The 14012-nt window shown below is 36.0% G+C and overlaps 1 protein-coding gene across 1 annotated transcript; it reads left to right on the plus strand.

Moving 5' to 3' along the window:
• The first annotated feature begins 3477 nt into the window (after positions 1-3477).
• Positions 3478-13028, plus strand: LOC140162378 (xylosyl- and glucuronyltransferase LARGE2s-like). Its single transcript, XM_072185582.1, has 8 exons — positions 3478-3613; positions 5258-5339; positions 5874-5920; positions 7142-7292; positions 7425-7506; positions 8663-8780; positions 9601-9693; positions 11124-13028. Exons 1-8 carry the CDS (start codon positions 3543-3545, stop codon positions 11299-11301), a joined length of 822 nt encoding a protein of 273 aa, XP_072041683.1. The 5' UTR covers positions 3478-3542; the 3' UTR covers positions 11302-13028.
• The last annotated feature ends 984 nt before the right edge of the window (positions 13029-14012 follow it).

Below are 14012 nucleotides of genomic sequence, written 5' to 3' on the forward strand. Positions count from 1 at the left end.
GCTGACTTTAGTAACCCATTTATCCATTGATCGCATGAAAGCATTACAAGCAATAGCTGACGTATGGACTGGTATAATGGCTGTCACTATATATGTACCAGTCCAAGATGCTAAGAACAGAAATGTCACTCAGACAGTCTTATAAAGGTAAGCTGACTTTAGTAACCCATTTATCCATTGATCGCATTGAAGCATTACAAGCGATAGCTGATGTATGGACTGGTATAATGGCTGTCACTATATAATGTACCAGTCCAAGATGCTAAGAACAGAAATGTCACCCAGACAGTCTTACAAAGGTAAGCTGACTTTAGTAACCCATTTATCCATTGATCGCATGGAAGCATTACAAGCGATAGCTGATGTATGGACTGGTATAATGGCTGTCACTATATATCGTTATGAATACAGCAGAGTGCCGAATACGCAAAATTGCTGTTCTGAATAAACGGCGTTTGAAAATCTTGGTACTATTCCATTGGTCCTTCTACAAATTTAGGACATTCGTGAGCACTCATTTGAAATGTATATTATAGAAGTGAATGTACACGAATTATTGACAATACTTGCATGTTCTGAAACAATCGATATAACCTTTCAAACGCGTTTTAATATCTATTCGGCTTTATGCTGTACTCAAAATGTCTCTACCACTGCGCGGAGAGAGGTCGAATACGCATTCAACTACGTGTAAACCATAGCACGCATTCTTGATTTGGGGCTTTTTGCGTAGAAATTACTGGTTGTCCTAAGGCAATGTAGACTTAACTTCTATATAAGTTATAAATAGCCACCCCTGTAATATTTATCAAAAACTCGGGGATTTTAAAGCAAAAATAGTAATATTATCCTATATTTTGCGTACGATTTTTCGTGATTTTCCCAATTTCAAGGGCGCGTACTCACATTATTAAACCACAGCAATATCATTTGGGGAATGTTTGTACTTATTTTGGTATCACTGGATAGAAGATACATACAGCTATACGTTGGTATCAACTATATTAGCATAGGACATGTAATATAGAAAATTCGGGGTTTCCCGCTATACAATACTATAGATCAACAAGATTTGTACAGCTAAGTATACGATTCGTCTCTCTGCCGAATTCATTTATCGCACTTAGGCGCGATTCGTCCAAATCAAAATTTCAATAACTACGTCGGTGAGTATGATTTAACATTATTTTTTGGTGGAAATAAAAGATCACCTGAAACATAATCATAAGCATACAAAAACTCAATTTGCTCAAAATTCTCGATTCGTCACTCTGCCGAATTCATAACGATCGTTATGAATACGGCAGAGTGACGAATCCGTAAAATCGCTGTTCTGAGTAAACGACGTTTGAAAATATTGGTACCATTCCATCGGCCCTTCTAAAATATGAGAACATTCGTGAGCACTCATTTGAAATGTATATTATAGAAGTAAATGTACCCTATTTTTTTGCAATATTCGCAACTTCTGAAACAATCGATATTTCCCTCAAAACAGGTATTTACAGCTATTCGGCTTTATGCTAAATCCAAAAAGTGTCAACCTCTGCGCAAAGAGTTGTATACGGGGACGAATCCGCATTCAACTACGTGTAAACTATAGCACTCATCCTTGATTTGGGGATTTTATGTTAAAATTGCTGGTTTGACTAAGGCTATAGCTCCTAAACTTGGTATATAAGTTATAATTAGTCATCCCGTAATATTTAGTGAAAACTCCAGTTGAAATCAAGAATTTTAGAGTAGATATAACAATATTGGCCTATATTTTGTGTATAATTTTCTGTGATTTCCCAATTTTGACGGCGCTCTGACATAATTACGTCATAGCGATATCATGTGGGGAATGTTTGTACTTATTTTGCTCTCACTGAATAGAAGATACCTATAGCTACCCATTGGTATCAACAATAACATTATATGACATGTTATATAAAAAAATCTGAGTTTCCAGCTATACTATACAATTTATCAACCTGTTTTGTACAGCTAAGTATACGATTCGTCTTTTGGTCAAATCTATTAATCGCACTTAGGCGCGATTCGTCCAAATCACAATTTCAATATCTACGTCGGGAAGTAAGATTTATCATTAATTTTTGGTGGAAATGAAAGATCGCCTGATACATAATCACAAGCATACAGTAACTCATTTTGCTCAAAATGCTCGATTCGTCACTCTGCCGAATTCATAACGATATGTACCAGTCCAAGATACTAAGAACAGAAATGTCACTCAGACAGTCTTATAAAGGTAAGCTGACTTTAGTAACCCATTTATCCATTGATCGCATGGAAGCATTACAAGCGACAGCTGATGTATGGACTGGTATAATGGCTGTCACTATATATGTACCAGTCCAAGATGCTAAGAACAGAAATGTCACTCAGACAGTCTTACAAAGGTAAGCTGACTTTAGTAACCCATTTATCCATTGATCGCATGGAAGCATTACAAGCGATAGCTGATGTATGGAATGGTATAATGGCTGTCACTATATATGTACCAGTCCAATATGCTAAGAACAGAAATGTCACTCAGACAGTCTTACAAAGGTAAGCTGACTTTAGTAACCCATTTATCCATTGATCGCATGGAAGCATTACAAGCGATAGCTGATGTATGGAATGGTATAATGGCTGTCACTATATATGTACCAGTCCAATATGCTAAGAACAGAAATGTCACTCAGACAGTCTTACAAAGGTAAGCTGACTTTAGTAACCCATTTATCTATTGATCGCATTGAAGCATTACAAGCGATAGCTGACGTATGGACTGGTATAATGGCTGTCACTATATATGTACCAGTCCAAGATGCTAAGAACAGAAATGTCACTCAGACAGTCTTACAAAGGTAAGCTGACTTTAGTAACCCATTTATCTATTGATCGCATTGAAGCATTACAAGCGATAGCTGACGTATGGAATGGTATAATGGCTGTCACTATATATGTACCAGTCCAATATGCTAAGAACAGAAATGTCACTCAGACAGTCTTACAAAGGTAAGCTGACTTTAGTAACCCATTTATCTATTGATCGCATTGAAGCATTACAAGCGATAGCTGACGTATGGACTGGTATAATGGCTGTCACTATATATGTACCAGTCCAAGATGCTAAGAACAGAAATGTCACTCAGACAGTCTTACAAAGGTAAGCTGAATTTAGTAACTCATTTATCCATTGATCGCATGGAAGCATTACAAGCGATAGCTGATGTATGGACTGGTATAATGGCTGTCACTATATATGTACCAGTCCTAGATGCTAAGAACAGAAATGTCACTCAGACAGTCTCACAAAGGTGAGCTGACTTTAGTAACCCATTTATCTATTGATCGCATGGAAGCATTACAAGCGATAGCTGACGTATGGACTGGTATTATGGCTGTCACTATATATGTACCAGTCCAAGATGCTAAGAACAGAAATGTCACTCAGACAGTCTTACAAAGGTGAGCTGACTTTAGTAACCCATTTATCTATTGATCGCATTGAAGCATTACAAGCGATAGCTGACGTATGGACTGGTATAATGGCTGTCACTATATATGTACCAGTCCAAGATGCTAAGAACAGAAATGTCACTCAGACAGTCTTACAAAGGTAAGTTGACTTTAGTAACCCATTTATCTATTGATCGCATTGAAGCATTACAATCAATAGCTGATGTATGGTCTGGTATTATGGCTGTCAATATATATGTACCAGTCCAAGATTCCAGTTGAAATCCATACACCCCCTATGGAAGACATGACCTGAATCTTCCACACAGGGAGTGTGAATTTCAAATGGGGTTACTTGAATGGTTTTGTTTGTTCGTTTTTTCTTCTTTTGCCTGGGTTACTCATTCAGTGGATGTTTTAAGGTATCATTTGTTCTTCCATGAGGCACAGGGATCACATTTAAAATATACATACACATAATAAAAATGTACATCAAAATACATCAAAATAATTTAACATCACGCCATTTAACCAATCACGCCATTTAAATTATAATTTCTCGGGCTTGCATCGTTTATTTCCGATCCTCGCATATATTAATTTGTGTTTCGCATTGTCTTACGCCCTGCTAGGGTGAAGCATATAGGCCGCCGCCTTCTTCATTATTTAATATATAATTGGCCGCTGACACACAATGAGAGAGTTATCATGGGGACTTAAGTTGAGATTGCCCGAGTACCGACTGTGAACTCAGGTTGTACAGTGATAAAGCTCTGGACCGGTAATCCAGCGACCGGGGTTCAATCCCCGCTGAGTCCTGATTTTTTCTCTCTCAATATTTTCATTTGCCAGTTTGCTCGATCCCCAATCACGCCATTTAAATTATAATTTCTCGGGCTTGCATCGTTTATTTCCGATCCTCGCATATATGAATTTGTGTTTCGCATTGTCTTACGCCCTGCTAGGGTGAAGCATATAGGCCGCCTCCTTCTTCATTATTTAATATTTAAATACATAGGATCTATAGGCACAATCATGAACTTAAAATTGGCAAACAAACCCATATTTACAATTATAAAATAAATAACCAACACAGCGCATCAAATTTGACTACAAAGCACTTTTAACAAATTATATAAAATTTAACAAAAGAAAAGATTTCAGGCATGTTTTTGAAACAATAAGCAGTTAAAAGATTTAAGACATAATAGTATGACTCCATTTGAAATCTACACCCCATGTGTGGGAGATTAAGGTTATGTCTTCTACAGGGGGTGAACAGATTTCAACTGGAATTGCCCATTACGAACAGTCCCTCCTCATGATGAGATACAATCTTCCAATAATATGTTTCCACGGATCAAGTCTTTTAGTTCTGGTTCTTTTTATTTTAATGCTATCAAAAACTGAAATAGCTTGCCGGAAGATATTAAATCTGTTTCACTGAAATACAAGTTTAAAAAAGATGTCAAAGCTCACCTTTTAAATCAAATGAATGTCTAGTTTGTTGTTTTTTGATTTTTGGTGTTTTTTACCAGTCTTAACTTTTATTATCTTTTTTTCTGTAATATCAGGACCCCTTTGGAAATAAGTTTTTAAGCTTAAAGGGTTATCCTTGGCATGGTGTTATGGATTCTGTATGTAAAATAATTTGTATGTTTATAATATGTATTTTATCTGTAAGTGCAATATAATGTTTGTAATGTGTATCCTTTTTAACATGCTGAATAAAATCAAAGCAAATCAAATCCTTTTAACTTTTCAAGTTCTTTTAATGATGTTACTTTTATTTTTTTTTATATAGTTCTAGACGAAAACTGCAAGAGGCCTTAAAGAAGATCAATCTCAGATGTCAATGTGATGTTATAGCAGTTTATGCCAAAAATGTAAGTTATATAACTACCGAAAGAATTCGTTAATAAGCATATGTTGCCCTATTACTTAACTAATTTTTAGGGTAGTTTGTTCAACTGGTTTTTTTCTTTTGATTTACAAATATCTGGTACGCAGATATATGTAACACGGGCATTTGTAAATTAAAAGAAGAAAATGAAAAAGTTGAACAACCTACCCTAAAAATTCGTTCTTGTCCAAGCAACTCGTTAATATCGTTTAGGCACATATGCTTATTAACGAATATTTACGGTATACAGCTACAATCAAGAGCTAATAATCATCAGAATCAGAAGATTCAGAAGGAGGAAATAGAAGAAGAGTCAGAACTTCAGAAGGAGAGTCAATAGAAGAAGATTATTAGTAAGAAGAGTAAGACGAAGACGAAGACGAGGAAAAGAAGAAGAGGAGGAGGAGGAAGAAAAAGAAGTTGACGAGGAAGAAGAAGGTGCGGAAAAGGACGAAATGTTGTAATATTACACCCAGCACGATTTACCATACCTCTGTTAATTCTTTTTTTTCTTCAGGAAACTGATGAATATCCAACAAATCATATGAGAAACATTGGAATTAAGTAAGTAAACAATTGATATCAGTCCATTCTTACTATACTACGAACGTATTATTAATATCATTTTTAAGGAGATACAACACCCATTGCTTTTTTTTTGCATTTTGTGAAGAAAATTGGACAAAGTGGTATGCAAAATGAAGGGGCAAATCTTCTCGTTCTGTCGATGGCATCGGTATCAATGTAGCTTACATGCTTTTAAAGGTAGAAGCCAAAAAATGGTACATCGGTGGAACGAGAAGATTTGCCCCTTCATTTTGCATACCACTTTATCTTTTGTTTCTCATTTCTTCACAAAATGTCAAAAAAAACCCGCAAAAAACAAATGCAATTGGTGTAGTACCCCCTTAAGGTGGTACTACACCCCTTGATAAATGTTTGATTATTTTTGCATTTTTCTCAAAAAAATAATAACACACTGGTAACAAAAGTAAATGTATATTATAGGGCAAGAAATGCAGTTACTACACCGGAATTTCAGTGACTCAAGACAAGCGGTATGTTATTTATGATAAGAAAAGAGGTACCGCTAGAATGTAGCTCATTTCTTAACACATATAATGAACCACTTGTCTTGAATCACTGAAATTTCAGTGAAGTAATTGGATTCCTTGCCCCTATAATATACATTTACTTTTGTTACCTGTGTGTAGTTATTTTTTTTAGAATAATGCAAAATTAGTCACAAAATTTATCAAGCGGTGTAGTACCATCTTAACTTCACTTACTACATATTCTATTACCCCCACGACCCATTATTCAAAATCGCGCACTGTGATTTGTTGAAACGCGTCACGTGAAAGACCATTAATTAGCAATAAAGTGGCCAGGGCAACGAACTTTATGTTCTTCTCGCATCACAGCGCACAGCAAAGCGCGATGCAGTATATTAGCGCCGTTACGCATTCTACGCAAAGCATTACGTTTGGTTACGCGTTCTGCAATACTCGCTATCACTTATGCTTTGGCTACGCGTAGGCGCTCCACCTTGAGGTAAACAACTTGAAATATTTGGGCAAAAATGAGATATTTTCTCTTTAAATCGCACTATTTTGTGGTAATAGAATATAAATAAAGGGTGCAGCATTATCCTTTACACGCAAATAATGTGTACTCGGCAGTAAAAACGTTTAAATAATGGGTTCGGCTGGGCCTCACCCATTATTTACGTTTTTACTGCCTCGGACAATGCATTATCCTTTATTTCTTAATTATGCATTTCAGAGAAGTGAAGACAGACTACATGGTCATATTGGACGCAGATTTTGTGCCATGTCCTGAATTTGAAAAGAGATTTTTTCAGACGATAAAAAAAGTGAAGAGGAAAGATCCTAAAATAGCATTTGTTGTGCCGGTATTCGAAGGTAGTAAAGAGGTACGTATGTATAGAGAGAGATCTGCAATAGCACACCTATGTTTCAGATCATTGGACACATTGTTTTGAAAAAACCATACATACCAGTGACATACAATACATTTTAATATTTTCTTATAACTATTTCAACAGGTCACTGCATCAAATTTACCAAAAACTAAATTGGAGCTGAAGAAGATGGCGCGTGATGAAAACCCTGCTATCTACCCATTTGGTATCCTTGCCATTATTTATGCCAGTGAAATTAGTGTATTTGATAGGGCATCAGGTTTCAGTGTGAGAGGTTGAGTGCATCTCCTCTCATATCACACGGGCGACATCCGGGGCGACATCATTACTTTAAATAAAAGGTGTTTTACGCCAAAAATAATGAAGTTGCGCGTTATATATATGAGACGATAGATGCACGACAGCGGCTAAGATCAATGCCTTTATTCTTATTCTTAAAGATTTCAATTTTTTTCAAATAAATATATTAATCCTAATACCAAATTTTAATCAAATTATATCCTACATTTTACAAGGAATTTACCCAGGGCTTAGATTCGATCAGTCCTGTTGTTGCTATGCACATCCGATTGGTTCAAATAGCGCGTCGACACGCACGCGCTATAGTGTGTGATATCGTGTCGTACCACACGGGTAAGAACCAATAAGGTTGCAGGAATGTTCTCAAGTGTTTAAGAATAGTTTATAAGGTGTGTCTCGGTCCACAGTGGTCAACGAAAATGTAAAGTGTGCAAAGGCCTGTGTATTAGTGGGTTGCGTCATGCACTATAAATCCCCATATAAAAATATGTATGTCGTGTGTACATTGCAAAAACAGTGCTAAGTCTTTAAACAATTTTCTAAAAACTATTTTGTAATTGATTTGTAGATATGTTTGAATGCTAAACATGTTAAGGACTGTGATTGCTTGGAATTAAACATGTCTTAGAACAATGGAATTTCACACAGGTGTTTGGGTCTTGAACTTGTTTACAAATGAAGACCTGAGCGCAAGAAGACCGTAAGTCCACTTGGCCCCTCAACATGTATACACTCCAGTTGCGTATAGTTTGGTAATGTTTTATACATGTTCAGGGGCCAAAACCATTTTTTTCACAACCTTTCATGATGTTTCTACCCTGGAACATGTATTAAACATTATAAAACCCTAAGAAACTATACGGAACTTTAGTGTATACATGTTGAGGGGCCAAGTGGACTTACGGTCTTTTTGCGCTCAGGTCTTCAAATCGATTACATAAACAAAACCACGTTTATGAGGGATTGTGTGGGGGTATAGGATGCTGGGATGGGATGGAGGGAGCGTGTGGGCTGGATAGTATTACACCATTCATGTCCTTTTTCTTGACAATAAACGTCAGCCTATTACAGTTCTCCTTTATCTCATCATCTTACTAATTATACAAAATGGTATACAACATGGAAACCGTATAAGATTAAGAAATATGAAGATGGGTATGAACCATACTTTGTTTTAAGGTAAGTTGGTTTGTTTATGGTGGGTGGGTGGGGGTGCGTGTGTGTGTCCCTGTTTATAACACAAAGCGATGATCGGAGTATGGATAAAAATCGGCCAACAAAGTGAGAAATTATGACAAATCGAGAACACGTATCCTCACTTCGCAGCAACTTGCAATACGTTTTGATACCAGTACAAATTAAGCTAGGATCAAATCCAAGCAAAATCCTCATTTAGTATGTGTTTGTAATTTTGGTATGTTATCACTCATTGCATGTATATTTTAACACAAGATTTGTCATTTTCAACTGAATAGCGCCCGCTGTTGGCAACACCTGGTACATCGTTTCCAAGCCGTGCATCGCGTGGTAAACACATAATTTAGTATCATTTAGCAGAGCGCATTGTTGTGACTATTGTTTTTGAATACAAAATAAGTATACCAGTTGACATAAGTTGTTTGAAATCTATATTGTGTAATTTGCCATTCTTTTTGGAGTGAACTAGGGATGGGCCACAATAAATTTAATTTAATCAATACACCGATTATGCTTTTTCTCCTATCTTCTCCTATCTATAGCAATATTTATGAATTTATAACGTCGTCAAAATACAAAATATAACGAAAGATGGTCATGATCTAGACTTTGAGGAAGGATAAGAATTATGATGATCAATGACAAAGAAGGAAGACGAGAAAAAGTATAAAAAGAAAACAGAAAGAAAGAAAGAAGAAAAACCACATTGATATTTTATTGAAAAACACGCGCACAAAGTTAACACAATTATAAGTAGAATATTATTATTATTATTATTATTATTTATTTGTTTATATTTCAGCACAAAAGACAAGAATATGCCTTTATTTGACACACGATTTTCTGGCTATGGATTTAACAAGATTCAACACACAATTGAATTGATGCATAGCGGGTACGTAGCACAGAATAGTTGCACTATAGGGCGACGAAAGAAACTCTCTTCTACCAGTTATATTGTGGGACTAAATTGGTTTCTTCGACCAAGTAAAGGAAGCAATTTTGCTATAGTGTGAAAGAGACCGAAATCAGTTTTTTACCCTCACCAAATTTGTTCCTTATAGGAAGCAATTGCTATAGTATGAAAGAGACTGAAATCAGTCTTTTACACTCGGAAGATTTCTAGCTAGCCCTAACCCTAAACCCTAACCCTAACCATAACCCTAACCCAGTCCCTAACATGGTCGTTTGGTGTATGATGTATACCTCGTGCTACAGGCGGGCGGCGGTTTTGGCCAAGTAGCAAATGACTCTAAAAATCACCAAAATCTGTAAAAACATTGCATTTTTCCCTCCAGGAAAGTTGAGAAAACATTTAAAATGTCAAAACAATGTTTTTCGAATGTTCTTCAACCCACTAGGAATCTGTTTTGTCAACTTCCAAATAACGCTATGAACAACGTTTTCTGAAACGTTTTGAGAAACATTATTAAAAGTGTTTAATAACCTTTACTAGAGTCCAGATATTAACGTTTTCTGGTAATCTTTGAGCGTGGTTTAAAAAAGTTACGAAGAAAACTAAAAAGGTTTAATTAAATATATTAGTTTTATTTGAAAGGGATTTTTGAAAGTGGCTTGCTATTGACCAAATTCAGGTCAACATGCTCAACGTCACGAATTTTGCGGCAAAAAATAAAAGGAATTAAGACCTTCTACTTATGACTTCGCCTAGGGGGCCACAAATGGTATCCACGGCCAATGGTAGAACAGTATCCAAGAGATCGGGTGTACACCCATTCTGTTTTAAATTGGCATGGAATGATCCATTCGCGAATTTGGGCGCCATCTTGGACTCAAGTACACTTTTGTTGTAGCCTCAGCATTTATTTTGATCATAACGACACATGGACTCACTGCGTCATTTCATCATATTTTCAACATCTATAGTCTGTATACCTTCCTAGCTCGGCGGGTTTCTCGAGTCAGTTATTTAAATATTGTTTTTTTATTGTATCTCTAAATGTAATGACGAGAAGTATAATTTATAAAAGTATACATTTTCAGAAAGGAAATGATGCAAGAAATCCAACTAGCATAATATGACAAGATTCCTGCAAAAATTAACAGCTTTTGAGAAAATCTCAAAATTTGATTTTACTTTAATGACTTGAGCAAGGTATACGGACTATATTGAGTTGGTTCGTATTGGGTCAACGGTGAGTCCATTTAGTGAAGTGCCTATTTTTGTTGTTGTGCGGATATGTTAACCGATTTCTGTATACATTACGTATCAAATTCCTAAACATCAACATCACTTTTATCATCGAATCTCAGTGTTTCTATATTATCCATTTTATCATTGTGTATTTCTATTTTTTTTTTCAGATACTCACTTCAAGTCCTACCTAATGTCTGGGCAACTCACGTTTACCATCGAATCTCATCGTTTAAAAAGAAATTCCTAAATGGACCAATCACAAGACTAGAAAACCGGATCAAACGATATGAATACGTGGCGGAAATTATGAGAAAATATCACATTGGTCCTTGCGCTGCTGAGTGACTATAAACTTAATATATAAAGCCATAATGTGTGATTTGCTCCACAGCGACGCCCTCAAGTTTTTATATTAAAAACGGAGATATCCGGTTTTATTCAGAGTTCGCCGATCGAGTGGTGGCAAAACACATTGCGTACATGTGTATTATTCAATCGTTGAATCAGTGACAAAAACTGTGTGTATTCGTCTTACGTCTTGACGTATAAGCTGTGTGCATATCGCTGTTCGTCTTACGTCTTGGTTGTTCGTCCTAGCTGTGTGAAGCTATGTCAATATCCATGATAATAATACGATCGGAAAGGTAATATACGCATTGTAAGCGCTGGAATGAAATGGCATTTTTCTTCGCTTTACCTAATTTGTTTGGCTCGAAATTAAAAGGGGACAATGTGATCAGTGAAAACTATAACATTTAAATAGGAATCTATTCTTTATGCCAATTATGGCTTTAAAGCGACTGATATTAAGCACATACATAAATTCTACAGAGTTCATTGGTTGATTGCCTTTTATTATTTTTACCAGTTGCCTCTCTGTGCGAGAGTTTTATTACAATTACAGTATTGCACAGTAATACGCATGCGCCAAGCCGTACACTGATTCGTGGACGCACTGATTGAGTTATTGGGGTGGACCCTAAAATGCAAAATGTGGTGTTCGTCACGGCAAAACACACAGGAAACACAAAAATGTTTGTAAAAAGGTGTTTTTTTTGCTTTTTGCCAAAACGTCGGGTTTTATAACGGCGATGAACACGTTTTTAAAACGTTTTTTATTGCAGAAAAAACTACAAAAATAATTTAAAATTTTGTCCAAATGTATATTGTAAAAATGATTTTGCAAGTATTTTTGCAAAATATTTTGCCAATACTTATTAAAATGACATTATGTTAGAATGTTTCGGAACAAGTTTTCAAGAATGTTTTATAATTTTAATAACACGCTTTATAGAACCTTTATATAACCCGACATTTAAAAGTATTTAAATGTAATACAATGTATGTATGAGTGATATAAAACAAATATTAACTGTTTTAAATTCATGTAATGGTCGAAATATAATCGGGGAAAGATGTAGCTATTCCACGGCTGTGAGCAGAATCTTGGACAACTATCCAGTCACTACCACACGGAATAAAGCAATTCTATATCGTAACTGTATAGTTGTCCAAGATTCTGCTTTCTGTCATTCGAGCCATCTTTCACCTCGTGGTTATAAATAGGGCACACAACATATAAGTTCCCCTTAATACTTTTTAAAATATGTCAAAATATTTTACGAAATGTAAAAATGTAAAAAGGTATGCATAGCCCTATTTGTTTTACACATGTGGACCAATTTATAGCGTCACATATCATTGCGTTCAGTCACTATGGTTAAAAAGAGGCCGTTTTGAAAGTTGCACCTGAGTCCATATTGCAGTCAGGTTTTCTTTAACAAACACATGAATATACCTGGCCTACTGCTTGAGAGCCTACTCCTATAAAGGACTCAGATGCAACTTTCACCACTGTTTAAAACTTGTTAAAATCTGTTTTACGTAATGAATCATTGTGACTGAACACAATGACGTGTGACGCTATAGTTTGGTCCCCGGGAGTTTGGTCCATGTGTAAAAGGCTACCCATACCTTTTTACATCTCGCCTTTGTCATGACGTCAGACGGTTCACAATAGTGCCGATCACGCGCGCGGATGTAATAAAAGTACGGAAGCTGGCCTTCTATTTTCATTTTTATGTCACACTTTGTCTTGATCACAGTGTTTTTATTTTTGTCATTTGTCCACTCATTAGTAATTTCAATGCTTGTTTGATTGTTTCAAAACAATGATTTGTACAGCCGCTAATTAAGCTGAATCATTGAGCGCGTTGTGATAAAAGCATGAGAGTGTTCACATATGAAGTGCATGGTCCAAAGTTTATTTTAAGATATGGAGGCATTTCAAATTTGACCCCTAGTGACCTCTATAGGTCATAGTGACCTCTATAGGTCACGAAAGGTCACACAGGGGTGAAGAGTGTGAAAATGCTCCACAGATGTACCAAATGATTCGCCTGATCCGGGGTCTGATCACAAGGATTTCAAAAATGTACATAGTTTGTGCTATCCACGACCGTTACAGAGTATACCATGCTCACTCACACACAGAGAGGTCAGTCACCAGGCTATTGTCGATAGCCTTAGTCGGATGTCCCTTGGCCCATTATGCGTCTCAAATCTATTAAACAGGTCGGAACAAAATGGCCATGCGTGGCTGTGGATTCAACCTACCATTTAGGTTTGTGGTGGACAGTCACAAATATCAGAAAAAATATTACAAGAAAATGTACAATACCATTATAAAGAAATTAAAAGAATCATGAAAATTATATAAAAGTGAAAATCAATGAACAGTGGGGTTATTGAGAGCTCTTGATTTAAATTCACTTAAGCTCAAGGAAATATAATTAGTGCGGGTGTCAACATCAATAGAACTATTCCACAGATTTGCTGCTCTCGCCTGAAACAATCTCTTACCAGGGTTATTGTTAATTGAGGAACAACAAGTGAATTGGAGGAGGTATACCTCTTATGTCATGATAAACAGGAGCTCTTCCAGTAAGGCATTTATATAACGTAATCATGATTATTCTATCTAGTTTGAGCCACTTGAGAGAAGATATCATTGAATCAATATTAGTTCTGATATCATTTAATTTAGCAAACCGATA

Source organism: Amphiura filiformis, chromosome 10, assembly GCF_039555335.1.
Source record: "Amphiura filiformis chromosome 10, Afil_fr2py, whole genome shotgun sequence".
NCBI lineage: Eukaryota > Metazoa > Echinodermata > Ophiuroidea > Amphilepidida > Amphiuridae > Amphiura > Amphiura filiformis.

Bases quoted from the DNA above. Each gene is read 5' to 3' on its own strand.
- LOC140162378 (XM_072185582.1), top strand. From the start codon at position 3,543: ATGGCTGTCACTATATATGTACCAGTCCAAGATGCTAAGAACAGAAAT. The intron at 5,340-5,873 runs GTAAGTTATATA...TTTTTTCTTCAG, and splicing joins TAGCAGTTTATGCCAAAAAT to GAAACTGATGAATATCCAAC. The intron at 7,507-8,662 runs GTATCCTTGCCA...AATAAACGTCAG, and splicing joins CCCTGCTATCTACCCATTTG to CCTATTACAGTTCTCCTTTA.